We start from the raw sequence: 24,391 nt of genomic DNA on the forward strand, positions 1-24,391 counted from the left end.
ATCTGTTGATGGAAACGGTTAAATGGCTTACAGTACCGATTAACCATCTCAATATTGGCAAAAACAGAGTGGCTGTTTAGCACTTACGGGGAATATATGCTTTAGTAAACAGTGATAATGCTGTCTGAGCTTCTAAAAATATATATAACTCACATTTAGATAAACCTTTAGCCATTTTTTTCTCATTTAAGGCTGACGTATGGGATTCCTTGTCAGCAAATAATCTTGTTACTAATGAAAACCTGGACTGAACTTGAAGTTTGAAACTTGGTAAAGTATAAAGATGGGAGGAATCTGTGGGTTCTGACAAACTTAACCAAATCTTAAAATTGTGCAAACGCCTAAAAAATCTATAACAGTATTTTAGGAATAGCTGTGTCTGTGCAAGACTTAAAATTATTCGAAACAGGCTTTACAGAATGTATCATTTAAGGGCTGCAGAGAAGTGAAACAAGAGATGCAGCCTGCTGTGCCAATAGAGTTGGCAGCTGTTGCCGTGTGTGGGGTTTACCTGCATGAGTGCAATGAAGAGGAAGAAGGCGTTGGCTGCCCGTCTGATCTGCTCATAGAGAAACCGGGGAAGAAAAGTGAGAACCCCATACTTGGTGGTACTGCAGAGACAGACAGGGACAAAAGAAAATAATTTTTAGTTGTGTTCAACAGATTCAAGTGATACAAATGAAAAAGGAATGCATTAGAAAATGTAGGACTTTATGCATAAATTGTGTGCTAAATATTTTCTAACTGAACATGGTCAAGAAGCATTACTTTAAAGGCTGAATAACAAAAGAACTCATTTGGGGATTTAAAAATGAGGCACTCGAAAATCTATTAAGAACACCAAATTGTGCTCAGAGAGGGCAAACAAGGCTATTATAGGCTGCCCACACATCACACCTATAAATAGATTGCGACATTTCATCCAAAACACTAAATTTAGCCCCATAAACTCTAGAAAATGGGTCCAAGAATCCTTGGCAACTTCACCCTGTCAGTCAACTGTATTGATCAGACAGCTATATTGATTGGCCTTGATATAGCCAGCATCTACTGTAAGAGCTTTTAGTGAAGCTAAAAATAAAGTCAACATTCAAGTCCTTCTTGTCTTTCTTGTGTTTTTGTTCTTGTGCCGCCTAATTGAAGAGTAAGAGCTTCTGAAGTGGCTTTCTTTAATGGATAGTATGTGAGTGCATAGAGTGGATGCAGCAAATGGTAAAACACACCCCTTTGCCACAGAGCAGAATTTCCTAGGAAATGATCCCCTGCCCCCATCTGCCTTACACACACTGACACAAAATACTAGGAGCAGGACATTACACGAATGTGAATGTGTCCCCAAAAAAAAGAAGCAAGCAGTGTCATGACCCTGATGTCACAGATACCCCAGAGTTGGTGATACTACACCTATGATCCAGTAGATAAAGCTGTCTTAATCTAATCAAAGACAAGTGATACCAGACTTCACAAACAGCAACACACACACATTTCAAGTGCTCTAGAAAAGAGTCCAAAATGCGTGACTGTGTTTTTCTTTTAATACTATAGATGTCCAACTTTTTCTTGGTGTTAACAGCTGTCAGCTGTAGGGGTGATGCTTTCCTGCGGCTGTGTGACTTTGTTATGTTTTTATAAAAAGCAATGTTCCTCATACATTAAAGGCCAAAAGAAAGTGGGGTTAAAGTCTGAAAGGATTTGTGAAAGAAGACAGGCAGGTGTCTCTCTTGTAATAATGAGCCAGTCATTTTGTATTCAAAGCTCATGATGTTGAAAAAGCTTTACCTACATAGGAAACAAGGAGGTGAAAGAGCTGGGAAATGGAGAAGAAGTTGAGTGTACATATAAAAGCTATGAGGCTTTAATCTCAGGGGAAAAAAGAAAAAAAAAAAACAATCAATAGGGGTATTGAACCTTTTAAACACAAGCTAAAGTGTTATGGGAACATCAACAGACCTTGGTCTGGAGTATGAGAGCTCCTACCTCTCCAATCAGCAACCCGAGGGGAAAGAATATCACATCTGAACCAATTGGATGAGCATCGACAATCTTATTTGTAGAGCTAAAATAAGCTCTTTTTAAAGTAAAATTGAATCTTCCAACAGCAACATTGCTGAATGTCAATGACTAATAACGCTCCCCTCACAAAGCATACATATTTTTCTCTATTATGCAAAGCAGAACTTATATATATCAAAATCAAAAAATGGCTGATTCTGCTCCGGTGATATGGTACAAATAGAGGGGGTAAATGAGAAGAAAAAAATATAGGGCAAATATTTTACTGGTAACAACAAAGAGGCTTGGGATGGCTTAAAAACACTAATGGGTAAAAGCATAAAAAGGTGATATTCCTGTAAGCAACAGTTGGGATTTTAATGATGAGCTGAACCAGTTTTTCTGTAGATTTGATGCTGTGGCAGACAAACTGGATTATGATGAGATCTGTACAAATCTCCCTACAGGATCATCAATAGTGATCACAGAGTATTTCTAGACTGAAACCAAAACGGTCACTGGCCCAGATGGTGTCAATGCTCGTGTTCCTAAAACCTGCTCTCCTTAATTAACAAGAGTTTTTTTCCACCCTGATCACTGAAGTGCCCAGAACCTGGAAATGGTCAATAATAAAGCTTATACCAAAAAGTCAGGTGCGGGCAAACTTAAAAACTTTGGGCCAGTTGCTTTAACCTCCATATTATGTAAAAAAAAGATTGAGAAAAGTTTAGTTGATCTCCAGCCCCCCACTGTGTTCAGGGCATTAGATCTGCTGCAATTTGTTTATAAGAGTAACAGAGATACAAGACTCAGTCTCAAAGCAAATTGCACTTCCTAAAGGCTATGCTAGGATTTTATATGTAATTTTAGTGCAGCTTTTTAACTCATACTTTATTGAAAAGGCTGGCAGATCTTAATGTTGACAAGAGGATGATTCTCTGGATCAAAGACTTACTTTCATGGCATCCTCAAAGGGTTTGTGTTAATGGTACTATGTCAGGAGAGCTTACCATAAACACTGGCTGCCCACAAGGTAGTGTTCTTTCACCTTTGCTGTTCTGTCCTAATGAAAGTTATTTTAAATTGAATATGCAGATGACACGGCCTTTAGTCAGTCTGTTACAGAAAACAGACTCCTCTGGTGAGGCTTCCTATCTTGCCTGCATAAAGGCCCTTGAAACATGCTGTCCAGCTAGCCAGCTAGAAATCCATGTTTCAGAAACAAAGAAGCTGGTTATCTGCACTAAGCCAGATATGATGTGAATATCAGGTTTATTTGATAGCCAACTGTGAAGCTGATATTTTCTGAAACATAAAGCATGGCTTTAAGAAATGTTCACAGCGACTCAAACTTCTCTGACAACTGGTGTCAGTCTTCGGATTTTAGAACTTGTGTACACATATCGAAAGTGTTTCAACTTTTCATGTCACTTCTTGGTATGGTTACTAGGCTGTAAGTACAAAACCAAATTAAAGATAATCCTGGCAAACAGTGCCATCACCTTCTGTCCTACCAGTTGGAGCTCCTGAATTCAGAAAGGTGATTCAGAGTTCCTCTGGCTAAAGGTGCCTTCAAAATGTCTTGTATTCCAGATGGCATTCTTAACTCAAAGTGACCAATCCACAGGCTGATTTGAAGTGCTGGAGTTCTGGTTTTTACCCTTACAAGTTTTTTAATTATATATTTTATATGTATTTTTATTTAATTTGTATATTTGTGTTTTTTATTGCACCTATGCAAAAGTGTATTGTGTTTTATCTGTGTTGGCAAGCCGAAGACAATTTTTCACCGTGGTCTGTCTATCTGTCTGAAACTTACTAATACTATTTGCCTGACTTACTGTTTATCACCACAGCTGAACCCAAAGCATATGCTGATGACAGCTGGGAGGATGTTGAGAAAAAAAAAACAACTGCAGCACATGGCTGGCTCTGTCTATGACAGATAATTACATCCTATCTAAAAATTCACTCTGATGTTAGGTGTGTCTCAATTCAGGGTCTGCACACTTCGAAGTGCACAGGCCCTGAATTGGGACACACCTGTTGAGTACTGGGCCACAGGGTGCATACAATGTTTGGACAGTAGTCCAAACTGTGCAGACTACAGAGGAAGAGAATCACATTAAGCAACACTTATGCCACATTAACTCTCCACAGTTTCTCAAAAAACCACAGTACAAATCTTCGACCCAATGAGCACAGGTAAGTGCTGTAAACACATGCAAGTGTAGTTAGTGTCAATAAATGCTTTAAATATTTATGGAGATGTATTGATTGAGCAACACTGTCATGTTACTTCGTAAAGCCAAACACTTCACTAGTGACTTATGTTAACTTCAACCGTTGGGTCAGCCACTGACTTGAAAACAGTCTTCTGATAGGTTTGTTATAATAGCATCATATTTACAAATTTACATTTGAATAATTATCTTTAAAAAAAAGGTTAAAAAAAGTGTGAAAATGATTTCAAAGAAACTTTTAAATATTCAAAAGAGAAAGACACCAAATCTCAGTGGTCCAAAGTCTACTCGACAGATAGTGAAAACCATGAGGAAAAGCATACAATCAGGCTGTCAGAGAACGTCCTTGTACGTCTGTAAACAAACGTTCATATTACTGGGTCATAAGGTAAAAGGTACATGTGCACTATGTGTTGAAGTGGATTTAGTAAAGATGGGTAAAAAATCTTCGCATTAACACAAAAGAAAAAAATCACAAACTGTCTGCAACATGAGGGAGTTGTATAATAAATATAAAGATTTTGTGCAGTTTTAGTGTGATTTCTTTATTAGGCAAATAAAATATGCCATTCATTTTAATAATAAAAAATTATATATATAGCGTAGAGCTGTCACCAAAATAAAAAATGGACCTTATCGCGTTATGACGGGTTAGTTTATTGTAAAAACGTGAAAAACAGACATACAAAAACATAACGTGATAAGGTCCCATTTTGAGGTGTGTGTGAGTAAGTGTGCGTGTGTGTGTGTGGTTGGCGGGGACACATCTCTCCCCTTACAAATTATAGAACACATAAATGAAATCAAATCAAGGGAATAAAAAAATATGTATAATGCAAAAGTTGGAGTGCCGCTTACCTGACATGGTTGTCGCAGAACTTTGTATTCTGTGGCCGGTTGAGCAGCACCGTCCGCGCCGAAGCGTCTATGGGATCCGCCTGGGAAGTGGTCCCGGACATCTCATCATCTGCCTTGCGATAACCGGCGGACGAGCAAGAAGGTCCTGCACCGTTGGATTGATGGGAGAGAGGCGAGGCTGAGTGAGTGCGAGCGGGAGACAGAGACAGAAACAACGGGGAGGTTGGGAGAGACACAGACGGGAGACGTGGTTTACAGTTCAAAGGCGAAGGCGCCCAATTACTACTAGAGTCTACTTTATGCTGATGTACGCTGAAGCCAAACGGGTCGATTCAATGACGTTTCCCGTATAACCCCCCCTCCACCCCAGTCTTTCACGTGCCGTCAATGCACACACGCGCGTTTCGCGACGCCCACGGGACCCCCCGCTTATAATGGATGTGCTGAGGGATGCATAATGGCGAACAAACAGACGGGGTTTGTCTACGTTTATCAGCAAGTTCATATGGTGGCCTGACACAGAGATGACTGGACGCACATTTAGATAGAAGCTATTTTATCCAGAAAAGTGACTGAAGATGATCCAACACGCTTCTTCCGCAGACTCCCTGCCTCCCCGCCCGCCTGGCTTTGTCATCTCCAAGCGTCGTGATCTCCGCTCATTTAACACACATGAGCTTCGGGAGCTGGCCATCTTTCATCAAGTGCACCCCATACCGCAGAGCAAGCAGATGCAGTTGTGCGGGGACATGAGAAGAGTAAAAAAAAAATACAAACAGGTCTGGGCGTCACAGTTTGCTCAGCTGGTAGCAACGGCGAACCTGGGTGAGGACAGACGCAGCAACACGTCCGTGCTTCTCCTCTTTCGTCTTTGCTTAACAGGAAGCTCCCTGTCCCGGTGAAAGAAAGAGGTACGCCCAGCTCCGACGCCGTGTCATCCGGACACCTGCCGCCGCGGGAAGCCTCTATCCGGCGCGTCTCAGGCTTTTTCCTCTCTCCTTAATCGGGTTGTTCAACGTTAAGAGCTCAGACAACGAGGGGAAAGCCATATGGAGCTCCTTCGGCGCTGCGGAGGGGCAAAGCCGGGGCTCCGCTTTTAAAGGGCCAGAAGCCTGATGTCGCCTTAAAGTCTTGCGGTCCGAAACAGATGGGTCAAATGACATCCACGAGTCAGGAGCCATCCATCGGGAGAACACATGTCGCTTCCTCCCAACGCTGATGTCTGTACAACTGAAGCGTTCACTTCACTTCCCATTTCCTCTGGCTCTTGACATCTTTGTCATTACCTTAGAGCACAAGTTCTACGTATGCCATCCTGCATCTATTGCAAGCCGCATCATCTAGCCTGCATTTATCTGGTAATCCCCAAATCTCTTTCCATGCCTTTAACGTGTACTGAAGTGCTTGGTCATAATTATGAGATGAGATCAATTACACCACAAATTACTTTTCCTACTATTTGTTATCTGATACTCCTTGGAATAATGATGTTCATAGTGTTGAATGATGATAATCTTGGGACAGTGCATTGTGTTTCCATCTGTGAGTGAGTCAGAGAGAAAAACAACAGACTAATTGCATGAATAATTTAAATAAAGAATAAGCACTGGCAGAGTTCTGCAGGTTGAATTTCCACGGTCCTGAAACCCCATTTCAGCAATACAACAATGGACGAGTTACTCTCCCTCCTCATCAATAACCAAAATCAGGTTAACATCATTATATTCCACTCAAGCTCAGGAGTCTAGAGTTGATGAGAATTTGTAAAAGTACACAGAAGTAAGCTGATCAGACTAATCGAAAAGATGTGCAGTCATATGTCTTCATACACCAGACATCCACTTTTTCATGGAAATTGCAATTCCATATTTGTCTTCTTACATTTATTAGAGATATAGTCATTTATATTGTTTGGGAGCTACAAATCATCTTCACTTTATTCTTCTGTAAAAGAAACCTGCTTGACAAGAGCTTCAAACTTAGTGAAGTGCTATACTTCACCAGCCCACAAAGTGCAAGGGTCAAAGTCTACCCAGGAAATGTGATAATAAAGAGATTATCTCACATCTCTATATCTCAGAATAGGCTATTACTGTACTTCTGGACTGAACTCTGAGTCACTATCGCAGCTCTACAAGCTACAATGCAAATGGCACTTGGGTCAACAAAGATAGCAAATAATTGTGAGGAAATGATTAAGGAAGATGCAAGGTTTAAGGCTGGGGAAGTCAGCATATAATTAGTAACTTTAATGTCCATAAGACACTCCATAATTTTCCAAAATCTTTCTGCACAAACTAAATAAATAAAATCTCTTAGTGTTGATTTCTGAACTCATAGAATTTTTTACTGGATTCTTTTTATCCTCTTTTTCCTTTAACCCCAGCCGACTCCACCTTTTCAAAAAGATCAATAATGGCTTTCTCAGCACCACATTTCAGCTATAATTCATTTCTGAGGAGATCAATGCCTCAGTTACTCATCTCTGATGGAATAGAGACGCCGTTGCCTCCGTAACTCATTACCAGTGCACCTCTGATGACTCAGCAACAAACCACAGCAAAGCACAGCCAGGTCAATTACGCATGAAGCACCCAAGATAGACAGATTTCTCTGCTCTTACAGCTTGCGGCCAAAACAGGTAAGACAAGACTGATCCGCACTCAACAATCTGATCTCATACCCTGCAAGCAAAACACTGCCAGCTACCCATTTGGTTGTTGAGTCTTAAACTAAGCTTATTGCCTTTCTTAAAAACAATAGCCAAAATTTTTCATTATGCAGAGATATGCAATTTTACTGACACTCTTACTTGAACACCTACTTAGGTCATTAAAAATTTATAAGACTAAACAGATTTTTAACACAGTTAACATAAAATAACCTGTTTCAAGAGGCAGGATGAGGGCTGTACGATCTAAAAATGCAAAGTCAGTTCTGACATGCTTGTTATGTAAATAGTCCCACAAACTTCATATCTCAATATGTAGTGTAGCGTTTGTATTTTGGGCTGGTTCCAAAACTTCACTGTTCAAGCAGCTTAGGCTGCTGAATAATGGATAGAGACAGGCTGCATAATTCATCTACATTTTCCAGTATGGCAGAGCATATTTCACCAGACACGCCGCCTTGGTGCTGCGCCTGGGTTTCGTTCAGGATGGCTGCAATCAAAGTATTTAAAACTGCCAGAACTGTATTTTTTTGGTAAAGTTACAAATGTAGCTTTAGAGATGTTTGCACATTTAATCCAATTATGCAGCCCAGAGATTAAATGAGCCAGAAAAGCAATATCTGCTAATCATACTGACAGCTATACTGGGATTTACAGAATTATCTCCAGATGTTTCTGAACTCCCATCAAACAAGATACACTTGGGATGGATACTCTGGCTGATCCTGCGTTTTATTACATGTGAAATTGTCAAGGCAATCCAGATGCTGTTCCACTTGGATGTAAAAGTATGAGTATGCATATTTATCCCAAAGTGTTTGGCACGCCTGTCCAGGCAAAGTATTTGAAGTAATTGTTAACAACAATAGTTTAAAGTCTATGACAGTGAAAAACTCTTGTAAGTGTTCTTGAGCTAAACACAAAACCACTACTACTTGTCATGGCTATTACATAATCACTTGAGTCCCTTTATGTGAAGTAATTGCAATCAACTTGGACAATCATTTTCAGACTTTTTCATTTATCTATAAACAGTTGGATGAAACCGACTCAAATGTAATTTTCCATCTCTATTTCCTTTCCATTTTCCATTACTGGCTCCTCAAAATTCAGGTACGATTTCAAGATTTTTCATCTGATGCTGGTTCCAAGCCAAACAAAAAAGGAGTACTCAGCTTTTCTGGATTTTTAACAAAAAGATGGTATGACATGCCTCTAGTACCATTAATTTAAATGTGATAGTGCTTTAAACTGATTGACAATTATTCATCACAACTGCTGTTGGATTGTCAACTATTTTTTCTTCTTTTTTTGGTGACGGGCTTTCTTTCCATGTATTTAAATTCAGTTTAGAAAACAGAACTTTCTCCCCTAAATACCTTTGTCCACCCCACAATAATGCTGTGCAATCAGAACACATTACCAACTGAGCGCCGTCTGCCCGAGCGACCCTTGTGTCCCATGGTTGCCCTGGTCTCCTAAGTAACCAGCAGGCCCTATTTCCAGGTATAGGTTAACCTGGTTACTAGCTGTCCCTGTAGGTCCATTTTCTACCTTACCAGAGTAGGAAGTAAGGCAAGAAAGCCTCTTAGGAATGCAGTGAGCGAGCATGGTAATCCTTTCTGTGTCTGCTCTGCAACTTCACCTGTTGCTAATCCATAACCTGTTAATCCTACAGGTGCGACACGCACACCAACGTAAATTACAGTAATGTATCCATACACACAAATACATACACGCATACTATGCACACTTCTTCTACACATGTACACACACACAAATGTAAATGAACATTTTTCAGTGCTAGAATACACAACATGAGACCCCAACATGCAGCTACTCCCCTGCGCCCTCCTACTTTTCTGCTTTCCCAGCTCACTCACATGCATGCAGCCATGTTCATGTACATGCTCTATTGACATATGCTGTGTCTGTACATGCATGTGTTGTGCTCTACAGCATGCACATAGTCATACTGAAAGTTTTGTTTATAGTTCTGTCTTCACCAGCATGATCTGGTAAATGTGTTCACTACTATCTATGAGCGCATGCAGTGAGAGGGTGAAATCTTTTCCAGCATTCATCACTCCAGGCCCAAAGGAGCTACAGATTATTCGGAAGCCACAGACGTATCCTTTACAGCTGAAAATCAGAGACAGGAAAATTCTCCACATTGTAGCTCTTAAGGGCCAGGGGTTTGGAGACGCCTGCTTCTAGCCGTTGTGCATGGCACATGCACCTTGGGATTCCAGACACAAAAGGGGGCATCATCCAGTCTAATTTGAGCAAACTCACTTTTGTCAAACCTGTCTGTGAGCCGGGCACGCATGGTAGCGCTGGCACCCTGGCCTGGGTCCTGCAGTTCTGAAGCCTCCTGCCTAATGGTGGTCAACACTAACTGCTCTGTGGGTGCCATGAGAGGCAGTGGCAGAAGAAAACACACACAAGACAATAAGTCAATTTATAAACACGGTACCACACACAGAGCTCCTTGAGGACAAAAGCAAATCTAAGTTTGTCTGTATGTGTGTCTTACTGATGTTTTTATAGTAATATTAAGATTTATGCATACATACAGTACATAAGACGCCATCCTGCAGAGCTGCCTACTTTGGACTTTACCAAAACCTTGTAGCTTGCCCAGGAGTGCCCCCATATGGCCATATGATGCAAATACCTAATTTCTACAACTGACATGGCTTTTCTCTATCTCCCAAATGGCATCTTCTTTAGCTTGGTAGCCATGACGACCAGTCATTATCTTCCCAAAACAGATGAATGGTTTACAGCTTTGTAAACTGCCTCACTCACATAAACTAGCCACACCAACAGCAGTAAAAGTTATTTTCTTTTAGGATACAAACTCGGGAGGCTGTCAAAGACAATCTGTGAAAACCAGAAGATATAAACATTACAGGTTGTTAGCGTTATTTTGGTGCATAATCTTAAAATAATCTGATCAACTGAATCATGTAGTTTCTGACCAGTGTTACTTTGTGAGTACTCGTCTAAAATATGCTATTAACAGTTTAGATCACACACTATCAATAATCTCCTTAAAACAAACTTAATTCAAATCAACTGCTTGCGAATGTAAATAAATGTGACAGATTGGCATCTGCACAGGTCATCACCTGAGATGTGGCAGCTTGCTAACTGGAGCAAAGAATCAAATGTCAGGATCCAAGAGATTACAATACAGGAAACATGAAAAAAACACATATGTGGGCTAATAATTTATTTATTTTCCATTTTTGTGTTTTTAATATGAAAATGGTTAAAACAGTAATTTAACTTAATTGGTATTATAGTTTCAAAAAGGTTAAATGCTACATTCTTCAATAAAAGGTGCTGTCTTAGTGTCAAAAGGGTAAGTTCTACATTTAAAAACAAAACAATCATGGCCCAATTGGCGCTCATCTCTACTCACAATTTGTCCTGCTTTCTATTTCTGGAAACTGAAAGAGGCATGCAGCCACACCACACACACGCACAAACACATACACACACGAAACCGCAAAGCAGCCTGACAATATATGCCAGTCTCGATTAAAAGCCACTGGATGAGACGGACACATGCTCCTCTCCTCCAGAAAAATCCAATTAAATGTCTGTTTGCCACGTGTGAAATCATCTATTGCAGCCTGCTTAATAATCCCCATCTTAACTTTATTATAATATCTTTATGTTTTATTATAACAAAGAATATACAATCATCGAAAAAAAAATTAAATAAACAGTAATCCTAGTCAGATGGATATCATGTAAAAGTAAAAAGCCATTGTTCATATGTTATCTATCACTTTTCCTATATGAATTATGTGTGTGTGGTGGGGTGGGGGGGTGGGGGGGGGGGGGGGGGGGGGGGGGGGGATGGGGGGTCTAATATGGACTAAAGTGAGCTAAGATTAATTTCCGGTCGGCTCCAAAGGAGCGCGCTTTAGGTGGTCACGTGGTTTTTAAATCGGGTATGCTGTTATTGGATTGACTCTGCAGGCGCTTGACTTGGGCATTTAAACAACTTAATTATATTTTGTTATGAGCCATCATAAAAGCAAAAATAAAATAGTCGATTATCAGGGAAATACCATGTAATTCAGGGGCACAACACAGAATAAGCTGATGCAACAATTACGTAATACTGTAATTATGACATAGGACGTTTAATACGGTGCATAAAACGAGAACGATGACACGACCGACATATTCTTCAGGTCAAGCTTAATTATGCGGTCCTTTTCTTGTGATGTTAAACAGAAAGGTACCCTTTAACTTTTTTTTTTATTATTATTTTTTTAATGTAAAAACTGATTTTGTTACCTGAAGGAGTTACCTGCAGTCAACCTGTCCTTGCATCTCTGGTCTCAAAAACTGAATAGGGATCGAGGATAAATACCTGCACATCATATCCATGCCGCAGTCCCAGACATTACGGTACCCCGTTATTATGCTGAGCACATACCTAATACGCACGACTATATACAGGCCGCTATATGTCTGTTAGTGACAGGCCCGTTCACGAGATAAGCATTTTGTTATGACAGGTCGCAGTTTTAGCAGTCGAAGATTAAATTAGGTGCGGTTTTAGCTTACCTCCCTCGCTGTGTATCTTCTTGGCTCTCCGGTTGAAATACATCTTGCTGGTGGAGAACGACAGTCGGTGCGGCTGGGACGAGGAGGCCGGATGGCTGTCATGCTCATGGCTCACTGACAGAGCAGAAAAAGGTTGCTCCGGGCCCGGGCTGCCGTCGCCCTACCTGCTGCTGTTCAACGTTCATTATTTGACGGTTGGACCGCGGAGGTAACATTGTAGGGGGCAGTTTAAACCAGCGTCTATTACGGGAATTAAATATATTCTATTTCCGGTCAGTGTTTTCAAAATAAATGTATTTCTTTAACAACGTATTCAAATAAAATAATATTAAATAAAATATAATAAATGAACAGGTTCGGCTGAAAAATTGAGATAAAAGAGCCATCATGTCTGGTTATGATAATGCCATACACAGGTATCTGTATTATATTTATGCCAATATTTGTTGAAATAACATTTAGTTTCAGTTGCTTATTAAATAAGAATCATTCTTCAAATCAAATAAAAATAATAATTAAGCTACATATTTTTATCACCTATGATCCTCGTATTATATTTTGGTCACTGACAATAATTAGCCTAATACAGGGGGCACAAATCCAGTCCTCGAGATATCCCTTCTCCAACACACCTGAATCAAATTGTTGGCTCGTTACCAGGCAGGCTTTGACATGCGCATGAGGGAATTCAGCCTTTTGATTCAGGTGTGTTGGAGAAAGGGGTGCATCTAAAAGTTGTAAGATAATAGCTCTCGAGGACTGGACTTGGGCACATCTGGCCTAAATTAACTTTGTTTTGTTTTGAACCTGATAACATTCAGAGGGCTGAAAGTGATTCTACCCTCTTAAAAACCTTGCTGACATTTTAGATAATTTATAGCTCGAGGAGTTATGATTTTAATTAAGACATTTTTGCTTAACCCTAATCATAGGGAGCAAGCTTTTATTGTCAACGGAAACGGTGACATTCCTCCTTTTGTTCTGTTTAGCTTTATTGAGGTACGGGTTCGCGCATCGGGAGATACGTACACGCTCCCGATGCTTAGACGCAAAATCTAAATTATCTCCCATAAATCTCCCACCTTTGTGGTCCAGACATGGTGAGTTTTGGAAGTATCCTGCCCCATCTGACAGAAACACTGTTCATGTTATGACTATAATTTAACTACTCATTATTATTACACTGCACAATGCTAAAAACTGTTAGAAACAACTTGTTTTAGTAATGAGACTTTTTTTTATTAAAAAAAATAACAATTAACCGCTGCTAAAAAGTTTGTATTCAAACAAAATCTGGGCTAAGAGAGAGCAATGTATAATTCAACAACTGGGTTTTTTTAAAGCAGGATAAATAATTGACCAAACACAAATCTCCTTTCTTTTTCAGCTAAGTTTAATACCTAATTGTGTGATTTTATTATCTAAACCAGGGATGGGAAACTCCAGTCCTTGAGGGCTGTAGTCCTGCAGGTTTTCCTGCTCCAACACACCTGATTCAGATTAAATGGCTCTCCCCAATAACTTGTCAACTTCTGCCCAAGCATGTTGACCCATTAATATAATTTAGGTGTGCAGCAGAATGAAACACTTTGATCGGTGATCATGGTAGAGTCAAGCTGTCTGTCCATTAGCAACATAGCTAAAAAAGTTATGGACGAATTTTAATTACATTTTTGGGAAATGGTAGAAATGGAACAAAGGAACAAGTGATTACATTTTGAGGGGTGATCCGCATCACCATCTGGATCCAGAAAATAGGGCTAATTTTGCATTACAGCTTCCAACTCATCAGATAATGGTAAATGTTACAATCTGACACTGACCCGGATCATGTTGATGTTCTGGATCTGGTGATCCAGAAGGTTCAAAGGCTTTTTGTGGTTTTTATCGGATGAGTGACCCTATGGTTTTTCAGAAGTCTGCGCCGAGCGCTTCTAGTTTTATTTAATTACAGCTGTTTTTAGTAATTGTATATTCTTTTTTTGTTTTGTTCTGTAAAGCACTTTGGGTTGCTGTTATGTATTCAATAAAGTGCTATGTCATTAAAAGATGAGCTGTATTGTCATAAAATATAAATGTACTTTTTCTGAAACAATGACAGGTGACAACAGATATATTTGTTCAATAGAGGCAATGTTATAGCTAACCAGTGTGTGAAATATAGGTAGACAAGGGATGAGGATACTAGGGTTTGAGGGTTTGGTGGGCAACCCTCTGACAGAGTCAGTTCAGTCAGTGAACTCCAGCAGCTCCATCATTAGAACAGCTGCATTTGTGTTGATTGATTCATTACAGTGTATTTACTATGCATTATAAGACAGAAGAGACTCTTCGTGTTTGTAATACCAATGAGCTTTTTCATATCTTCTATAAGGTTCTTTAAAAATGCAATGAGTGTGATTAAAAGCCACAACAAACTTTTATTTAACGTGCAGTCTTAAAAATAATCAAAGCTATGACTGAAACTATTTGAAATTATTCAAAAACAAACCGATTAACACAGTTATCTTTTAAATTAGAGAAGGGTTTAAGGGTTTTTAGACACCCAGAAATCCCTGTTTCACACACTTATTTTAACCAAAGTTTACCATTGAAGTTAGCGATATCTATTAAATGGCCATCCTTCCTGGATACGACACAGTTGATTGGGATGTTTACTGGTTATGGCATTCTTAATAACAGTTGATTAGCGTGGCTAACGTGTGATGCATGTGCACCTTCCTCCCCTCTGCACATATCTTTTTACCATAGAAAGATTTTACACAGCTCTTAAGTAGCAGAGGAGAAAAAGAAATGTTTTCATTGTATTACATAGTAAGATAATTTTCATAGCTGTTTTATTCACTCATCACATTTTAACATATCACATTTTAAAATCTGATGTCCATCTTATTAAATAGGAACACAATAAATAATCACTTCAGAACTGTTTGCCCACAACCCTCCAAGATGGACAATCACTATACAAAGTTTTAGAGAACCAGGTTTAATGGACTCTAAGCCTTCCCTTCACACACAATTAACCCATACACACTTAGCACACTCTCAAACACTCTTACAAACTATACTGCACCCTGCAGTTTTGTTAGCAACATATTAACTGCACAGATGTAGTAATTCTTGTGTACTACAAGTGTTTATGTATAAAGTGACTCTGGTGGAAACACTGACTGAGTGGTTCAGTCCATGATCCATCTCTTTCACGCTACATCTAAAAAAAAATAAATAAACAAAATGTAATAAGCACAGAAAAACCTTGTATAATGCAAATTCTACCTTTTGTGTTGCACTCATACTGGAACTTAAAGAAATGCATCAAAAGAATCTAATGCTATAAACAAAGTTTTCCTATAACTGTCTTGTATTTTTGAGTTAGTTTACACCTTCAAAACCGAAAAAAAAAAAACCAAAACAATAATTTTACTTAATTTTTCAGTGCCATTTTTTCAAGTCTTTACTAAGCAGGCATGAACTACAGGTGAAACTAAAAAAACTAGAATATCGAGCAAAACTTCATAGGTCAACTATTATATAGTCAAAGCGAGATATTCACAGCATTTATTTATTATAATATGGGTGATTATGGCTTACAGCTTATGAAAACCCAAAAATCTAAATCTCAGAAAATTTTAATAGTGTGAAAAAGTTTAATGTTGTAGCCTCTAAATGCCACATTCTGATCAGCTAATTAATCCAACTCTTCAGCATTTAAATAGTCTCTCAGTCTATTTCAGTAGAATTCACAATCATGGGGAAGGTTGCTGAACTGACAGTTGTGCAAAAGAACCATCACTGACACCCTCCACAAGGAGGGGAAGCTTTAAAATGTAACTGCAAAAGAAGTTGGATGCTCTCAAAGTGCTGCATCAAAGCACATCAATAAAAAAGTTGAGTGAAAGGGAAAAGTGTGAAAGAAAAAGGTGGAACAACCAGCAAGGATGACTGCAGCCTGGAGAGGATCATCAGAAAAAAATTCAAAAATGTGGGGGAGCTTCACAAGGAGTGGACTGAGGCTGGAGTTGGGCTTCTACTGTCGTATGCCTCGTCAAGCCACTCCTGAACAAAACACATCAGAAGCGTCTTACCTGGGCTAAAGAAAAAAATCCACTGGTCTATTGAACAGTGGTCCAAAATTCTCTTTTCTGGTGAGAGCAAATTTTGCATCTCATTTGGGAATAAAGGTCCCAGAGTCGGGAGGAAGACTGAAGAGGCAACCATCCAAGACACTTAAAGTGCAACGTGAAGTTTCCACAGTCTGTGTTAATTTGGGGAGCCATGTCATCTGCCAGTGATGGTCCACTGTGCTTTATTAAGTCCAGAGTCAACGCAGCGGTCTACCAGGAGATTTTAGAGCACTTCATGCTTCCTATAGCAGAAAAGCTTTTTGGAGATGCTGACTTTATTTTCCAGCAGGACTTGCCATCTGCCCACACTGCCAAAAGAACCAAAACCTGGTTCAGTGACCAAAGGATTACTGTGAAGCATCCTGGTCTTCCATTACATCCCAGCAGTGCCGCAGGCTGATAACGTCCATGCCACGCTGCACTGAGGCAGTAACTCATGCAAGAGGGGTTCAAACCAAGTACTGAGTTCATATGCATGACTATACTCTTCAGACGGTTTACATTTCTGTATTCAAAAATACTGTTGTTTTTTTCATGTAATATTGTAATTTTTTAAGATTATCATTTCTGGGTTTTCATAAGCTGTAGGCCATAATCATCAAAATTATAATGAATAAATGCTTGAAATGTCTCACTTTGCATATGAATCTATATATTTGTTTACATTTTTAAGTTGAATTACAGAATTAAGTTTTACGCAACATTCTAATTTTTTTAGTTTCACCTGTCAGATGTGGATCAAAAACAAAGTGAGAGACAACGTTAATTTAAAGACTTTGAAGTGGCGATGACAATTGGGCATTACAATGTAAACACCAATGAACAGCAAAATACTTTTCTTTCCATATTGCACAACTCATACCAACAAGTCTGAATCCCTGAATATTACATGCCTTCAGCATTTCATTTGACTTGTGCTGCTCATATGGGTGTTTGTAATTTCCATGTGGCAGATTTTTGATGAGTGACCAATGGATGTATATATTGCATTGAGACTTAAAGGCTTAAGAAATACTAATAGATGTGCAGAATAAAACTTATTTTAAAACCTAATACACCACTCATACAACTCATTATAAACCATACATTTCTTAATGTTTTGTAAAGGGACACTTTAAAATGGGATGTTGAGGCCTTAAAATGGCAAATGCTAAAAAATAAACTTAAAAAAAAACTTCCTGCTTTCAATCTGAGCAGATGGCATGAAAATAAGTCTTACTTCAGAAACATTATAAGCAGTGGTAAGTTATTTACAGCCTATACTAATTAAATCAAGTCTAGAAGTGATTTGTATTGTCCAGTTGTGAAAAAGAGACGTCACATGTATCAGACACCAAAAATTTAGACTATTAAGCAGCAGCTACAGGAGCTCCTTAAGCACAGTGCCACCTACTGACATATGTATTTCTGAAGCTTTATGAAAGGATTAGTGACCAAGGTCACAGAGAGAAGAAAATAAAATGAGATCCTGAAAATAAAGAGTCTAAAAAAATAAAGTTTTGTTAATTTTCTCTGCATTTATAGTCTTTTTTTTTTTTTAAATCACACTTTTGGTTCAACCTTCTTTAACATAATGGATATTTTCTAAGAAATTAAACCAGTAAAGCCTTATGTACATGCAAAGCCAACCTGGGTTTGCTCAGTTCAGCCAGCCATGAGTATGATGAATATGTTTGTGAGCAAACAGGTCAGTCATGATGCACAGCAAGTATAGGCTGCCTGCAAATGGGACAGGTGTTGTTTTCAGAGAGCCAGCGGTCAATGCAGTGGATGTGGAATTCATGGGAACAGGGCAGGCGGCGCAGCTTGTTGCCTTGAGCATATTCATTGATGCAGACGCTACATGCACGACCCATCTCGCCCTCCAGGCTGGCCTGACCATATGTACGTGTGGATAGATTGTCAATCTGTTCTTTGCTCAGGCCCCTGGGATGTTCATCATCTTCATCATCATTGAGCAAAAAGAAGTGTGCCAACCGCAGGATGGGTAGGGTGCCATTTTCAACCAGGTTATTGGTGTCTCTGCTATTAGCCCGTCCATCTGTGGTGCTCACCACTCCTCCCGCAAGTCTGGCCTGTCCATTCTGGCTATCCTCACTCCCAACCAAACCCATCCTCTCCTGGACAACCTCACCTGTACCAACCTGACCAGGCGCACTGTCATTTGAATGTAGACGACTGGCAGAGCTAGTGTTACTATTAATGCCACTGCCATCTGCATGGCTAGGTGCAACAGTTTCAGAATCAGCCTCTGTCTCCATTAGGGAACTAAGCTCCCCAAATCCAGTCATAATCTGGCGCAGGATGGAGCGCAGGGCAGTGGAATTAGGTTCTCCCAAGCCCGTTTCACTGATGCGTCTCAGTGGAATCCGAATAGTGCTCACATAGGTGCGGATGCCAGCTCGCTCAGAACGGGAAATTGTGCGTCTGAATCCACCACTGTCACTTTCAAATGTGACAGTATTCTCAGCAACTCGTGCGCGGGATCTTGTTCTGCTAGCAATGCTGTCCCGATCACGGTTTTCACCAGGACGAATCCTTCTCACCTGCAAGTCCAACATTATGGTTGGATGCCGCCTCACTGCTGAATTTCCTGTTCCTAATATGTGGGACTCGCTCTCACGTTCAGCTATCTCTCCAGTTGACTCAACTGGAGCAGCAGTTTCTGACACAGTCTCCCCAGTCTCCATCGACACTGAGGTTGTGATGCTGCCTGGCTGAACAGTGTGAATGGTAGCGCCACTGAAGCCACTGTTGGATGGTGGAGGGGAACTGACAACGGGTGTTCTATTCAAAGGGGAACGACTTTGCCTTGACATGCGAGATGAAACCCCGCTCGCTGTTGCACCCCTGCGTGCACGAACACGTGATCGAGTCCTACTGCCACGTGATTCGTGCCCCACAGCTGCAGCTTGTGACCCAGACTGGGGTGACACCTGAGGACAGTCTAAAGAAGCAGACATATCATCATGCCTCTGCTCGACTTCTACATTCAGGGATTGCTGTTGAAAAGGTGTGGTTTGATCTACAGGAGGATTGGGAACCGTGGGATGAGGTGCTAAAGAGTGCAAAGTGGTACCCCTCCTCTGAGCAGCAGCCATGGTGGTCTCTGGAGGAGGAGTTGCAGAAGGACTCATTGAAAGTGTGGTAGTACTGCTGCGTGTACGCCGTGTCTGCATCCTTCTACTGATGGCCGGGCGGGGGGAGGGGTATGGAGCTGGCCTTGGTGTGGTTGAAGGGCGAGGGCTGGAGAGGGAGGAAGTCGTGCGTATAGTAGACTGTGCAGTTGTGTTCGGGGCAGTCACCGGCAACTCTGCCGTTACTGCAGTGTCCACAGTATCACTGTGTTCTCCAGGTTCTGGCTGATCATGGTTTATGTTGATTTCCAGGCTAAAACGAAACTCTCCACTGTTAGGGTTGGTCCTGCTAACAGCACGCCATGTCTGGTTGCCACTCTGCCCACTGCGAGTAGCATTACCAGTGCGTCTGAAAGTGTTAAGCCACTCCAGTAATGAATCACCATTAGACGGTTCTGCTCTGGGTTCTGTGCCACCTATAAAAAAACAAACAAACAAAAAAATAAACACACAAAACAATAATAAATATGTATGAACCTACACAAGGTATACTGTATTATACATGTAATAAAGAACATAATTTTGGCAATAAGTAATAATAATTTACAATTAAAGTTATCTTTTATCAAGTCCAAATCCATTATGTTATGTCATTCTTTGATGTTTTTGGCTTCTTTTTTCATCAAAATGGAATCAAACCAAAGCCATACGAAACCCAGAAAAGACCCTTCTGCTCCAACCTACCTGCTCCTCGTCTCCCTCCAGCCCCTCTCTCGTCTCCCTCACCGCTACTGCTCTGCAGTTCTCCGGACTCAGCACTCTGTGAACGTTGCTCAATACGAGACTGAGATGACAAACGTTCTTTTGCTCCATCCAGACGCTGCCGAAGCTCCTCTGCAGTCACCTCCCCTGTAAATCAAATGGTCTATATGAACATGCAGGCTGTAATGTGTCATGAGCATCAGAGAAAAACATTTATACTTAAACTTTTTCTTAAATTAAGATTAAGAACAGGTAATTTTTTTGTATAACTGATTACAAATGTATTTCTTTCTAAAAGCTTTTTACTGCTCTAAAATCCTACTGAAAGTTAAATGCATTGTATCCATACACTTTTAATTTTATGATGGTTTCTCCTGTTGTTCCTTTCAATATGAAAAGTTCTTAATGGCACCAATCCCGTTGTTTACAGTTGACAGCAGAAAGACACCTATGTTACTTGTTTACATTGGCTAAGAGCGTATTTAAATTTTTGTCTACTTTAAAATGGTTATTTGTCTTTTAACAAGATTTGACTTATGAATGAATAAATTTCAAATCTCACTTTTGAAAGTATATTTCTGCATTTCATACTCAGGCAAGAAAAACTGCTCTGTTGAACATGTTTTGGTCTTGAGATCATGCCCCCCTTCAGAGTCCACTTTCTATGGACACACTTAGCTCATGACGTGAGAACTAAGTCATGAAAATATCAAAGTACAAGCTTCTATGAATTTACAGTCTGTGCAACTGTACACTGGAACCACTGTATTGTTCATGTGTGTAAATTTGAGTGGCAAAGAATCTGATGCAAGGTTAGGTGATCACTAGTCAATTTAAAACCAATACAAAAAAAAACAAACAAACAAAAAACTAATATAAAAAAACAATACTGGTACAGAAGAATCTACCTGTTCATCCCTGAATATAATACACATACTGTAAAACCTTTTAGAATATATATAGAATATATGCGAGTGGGTCTATATTAATAGTTCTAGTCTGTACTTAAATAGTGCAGGGTTCTCCTCACCAGGGGTTCCCAAAAGGTTGCTGTCTCTCATCAGGCGGTATTCCTCTTCACTCAGTTCATTAATGAAGTGATAGTATGCCTCCTCCCGTCGAAGACGTTCTGCCTGCCTCCGTCGTTCATCTCCCCCACCAGGAGGGTCCATCACCATGAAAAGTGCTGAGGGGTAGATGAGGAAGGCTGTCAAATAAAGATGAAATGCCTACCCACAATAGCTTTCCACAAGTGGACATTTGTAATCAGTATTGGATGCCCATGAAAAACCCCGCAGTCAGATGCTATTAGGTGAATAGACGAAGAACAAACGTGTTCGGCTGTATTGTAACATATACTGGCGCAACAGACAGTGCAAATTAAAGCTCTCTAACACTGCCTTTCAGCAGAAAAGATCAACCGTTAAATCAACGCCATCCATTTTCTGTCGAAAGACACTTCTAGGAATTGACTCAGTAAGGCTATGATAATCTTGCTAAGGTTTGGCCTGGAGCTTAGCGCTGTAGACTCGTCTACTTAGACACATGAGCTAACGCTCAATTAATCAACAAGAAGAGTCGGCCGACAGACTTCATAATGTTAAGGTAGTACAAACCAACTGACAACCCTATCTACGGAGGCCCATGTTGAAGGCAGGGAAACGAAGCAACAAAACTGGCGTTGTCATCTTGGTAAGCGACCAATCGCCGCCCTAGTCCCACCGAGCGACACAGGAAGCATCCAATCGCTGATCTACATAGGCGGGACATGAGTGACTAAACAGAGGTTTCCTCAATGTAAACCCACACCAAAGAAGTAAAGACAAAGAATCTTGTCAGCAATATTCAACAAAAGGACTTTTAAAATGTCTGCGTCTGGAAATATTACACGTCCATGTCGAACAAATATATCAGTCAGTTTTGTGGCATTTTCAATACTGCTAAGGGTTAATTAGAATGCGCAATGCTTCAGTCGTTAACTAAGCGCTAGCATGTTAGCCCAACCAACGTTAGCGAATAGCAATCAGTCGACACCAGTGCTAGCTGACTCGCCAGCAAGATGCAGGGCTGACAAACTCATCACGTATTTACATGCTTAACAGTTGTATTAAGCGGATAACATTCATGGAACTTAACACGTAATTAAAGCGTATTTCCAGGTATAATAACAGCAACATTTAAAGGAATTAAGTACCTGACAAAGCAGCTATAATATGGACGGTTCGCTCAGCTCCCCCTTCTCTCTCTTTCTCTCTCTCTCCAAGATGGGACCAGTGGTACTACATTATGTCGTCCGTCACAAACAACCTGCTTGGCTCAATAGTTCCTTGGAAGCACAACGACAAAACATGGCGCAAGTCTTTATATACTTAAAAGACTATTCTTTGTGGCAAAGCGGCATATTGGTATTACTGTGAAAATTATTCCGGTTTTCGGGAAATTACTTTTGCTAGCTGCTATATGTTAAGAGTAATGGTGTAGTTATCACTTCTTAATGTAATAAACACAGTGATAGAGCAAGTAGACCACTTGCAATAAGCAGTAGTCTTTATGGAAAAATGTTTTAACTTTGATAATTATGAAAGCGCTTTCTGAATTAATTAAGTTTTTAACTACAAAAAGGATGAGCTGAATGTGTATAAAGTCAAAGCTGTTGCACATTGCTCTATATGGCTGAGCGCTTACCCTGTATTATGTAGTGGATTTTAATACTTACTATTTGAATAATGAAAAAATGTGCCCCAATACCATGATTGCAGTGACAACAACTGCAATAGTAATAGTACCTAACTATATACATATTTTACTGTGTATTATATTAAGAAATGTAAAATAATAATAATTAGTTATTTAAATATAATTGCTCACAAAGAGTGGTGGGAAGCAATTGAGTGTGATGAGACAAATGTACAAGGTGACTGGATTGATAAGAAATGAGTTGTACATTTGGTGTTATATGGAGCTGTTATACAGTCTGATGGCTGTGGATTGATCTGCAGTAGCACCCCAACTACAATCTCCTTGGTCTTGCTGGTACTGAGGAGCAGGTGGTTTTGCTCACACAAGTCCACAAATCTAGCAATGACCCCCTACCCCTGCTCATTCCCTTCTGACATACAGCAAACAATGGCAGAGTCATCGGAGAACTTCTGCAGATGACAAAGGGTGAAGTTATAGGTGAAGTCTGAGTTGTACATCGTTAACAAGAGCAGCTGGGGGACCCCTGTGCTACAGACTACCATATTTGATTCACAGCCACAGATCCTACAGATCCAGAGTACTGTGATCTGTCAGTGACGTAGTTGATGGTCCAAGCAACCATCTGTTGGTCCACGCCAGCCTCTTCTATCTTCCCCTGCAGCAGTAATGACTAGATGGTGTTGAAGGCACTGGAGAAGTCAAAGAACATGACACAGTGCTTCTAGGGGACTCCAGGGGAGACAGGGCCTGATGCAGCAGGTAGATGATGGCATCATCCACCCCAATGCCAGGTCAGTAGGCGAACTGCAATAGGTTTAGCATAGAGCTCACCTGGGGGAGAAGATAGCCAAGGAGGATTCTCTCCATTGTCTTCATTAGATGAGAGGTCAGGACAATGGGTCTATAGTGGTTTGGTTCCCTGGGGTGGGCTGTTTTGGGAACCGGAACCACAGCTCTTCCACAAGACCGGGACTTTCTCTAAACAGAGACTCAAGTTGAACAAGTGTTGGACCACCTCACTGAACCAGTCTGCACAATCTCTTGGAGGTGAAGGCATCTGGATCTGTGGCATCTGACGAGGGGGGGGGGGGGGGGGGGGGGACTTGTTTTCCAAGTCCCTATCCCCAATAGTAACTTGACTGTCCCCATTTCTGCAGTGGCCAGAGATGTGTTTCCGACCTCCATACATCTCGGACATTGTTTTGTTCCAAGCTCCAGTTTCTGTCTACAGGCTCTTTTACACCTCCAGATGGTGTACTTAAGCTTCCATTGTACTCTCTGCAGCTCCTTCCTTGTCTCCTGAGATGAAAGCCTTCTTCTCATTCAGTAGAGCCTTCAGTTCAGGGGTCACCCAGGGCTTGTTGTTGGGAA

At 40.4% G+C, this 24,391-nt stretch overlaps 2 protein-coding genes and 1 long non-coding RNA gene across 7 annotated transcripts in view; 1 reads left to right on the forward strand and 2 right to left on the reverse strand.

Annotated features, from left to right (window-relative positions):
* Nucleotides 1-12,593, reverse strand: part of atp8a2 (ATPase phospholipid transporting 8A2) — a 48,355-nt gene extending 35,762 nt beyond the window's left edge. For 2 of the 5 annotated variants that reach the window (XM_041968588.1, XM_041968586.1), the window contains exons 1-4: nucleotides 12,358-12,593; nucleotides 10,060-10,167; nucleotides 5,094-5,271; nucleotides 512-611 (exon numbers count right to left, since the gene is read on the reverse strand). In XM_041968588.1, coding sequence (XP_041824522.1) covers nucleotides 512-611; nucleotides 5,094-5,271; nucleotides 10,060-10,167; nucleotides 12,358-12,400 — 429 coding nt within the window. In that variant the 5' untranslated portion in view covers nucleotides 12,401-12,593. The remainder of the gene's footprint in view (nucleotides 1-511; nucleotides 612-5,093; nucleotides 5,272-10,059; nucleotides 10,168-12,357) is intronic. The other 3 variants (XM_041968587.1, XM_041968590.1, XM_041968589.1) reach the window with 3 other exon arrangements.
* On the forward strand, nucleotides 4,403-15,962 carry LOC121629082. Its single transcript, XR_006008334.1, has 2 exons — nucleotides 4,403-4,437; nucleotides 15,877-15,962. It is a non-coding gene; the product is annotated as an uncharacterized LOC121629082 (long non-coding RNA).
* On the reverse strand, nucleotides 15,180-22,610 carry rnf6 (ring finger protein (C3H2C3 type) 6). The gene is made up of 4 exons (XM_041968591.1): nucleotides 22,515-22,610; nucleotides 21,351-21,506; nucleotides 20,303-20,467; nucleotides 15,180-20,034 (listed from the first exon to the last, which is right to left on the reverse strand). The coding sequence occupies exons 2-4, from the start codon at nucleotides 21,496-21,498 to the stop codon at nucleotides 18,170-18,172; spliced, it is 2,178 nt and encodes a 725-aa protein (XP_041824525.1). The 5' UTR covers nucleotides 21,499-21,506; nucleotides 22,515-22,610; the 3' UTR covers nucleotides 15,180-18,169.
* Nucleotides 22,611-24,391: the final 1,781 nt, after the last annotated feature.

This window comes from Melanotaenia boesemani, chromosome 18 (assembly GCF_017639745.1).
Source record: "Melanotaenia boesemani isolate fMelBoe1 chromosome 18, fMelBoe1.pri, whole genome shotgun sequence".
Lineage (NCBI taxonomy): Eukaryota > Metazoa > Chordata > Actinopteri > Atheriniformes > Melanotaeniidae > Melanotaenia > Melanotaenia boesemani.

Excerpts from the sequence above, each read along its gene's own strand:
- rnf6 (XM_041968591.1), bottom strand. The coding sequence starts at position 21,498 with ATGGTGATGGACCCTCCTGGTGGGGGAGATGAACGACGGAGGCAGGCA. Across the intron at positions 20,468-21,350 it reads CAACCTTTTGGGAACCCCTG|GGGAGGTGACTGCAGAGGAG; the intron begins GTGAGGAGAACC and ends TTTGATTTACAG. Across the intron at positions 20,035-20,302 it reads TGGAGGGAGACGAGGAGCAG|GTGGCACAGAACCCAGAGCA; the intron begins GTAGGTTGGAGC and ends GTTTTTTTATAG.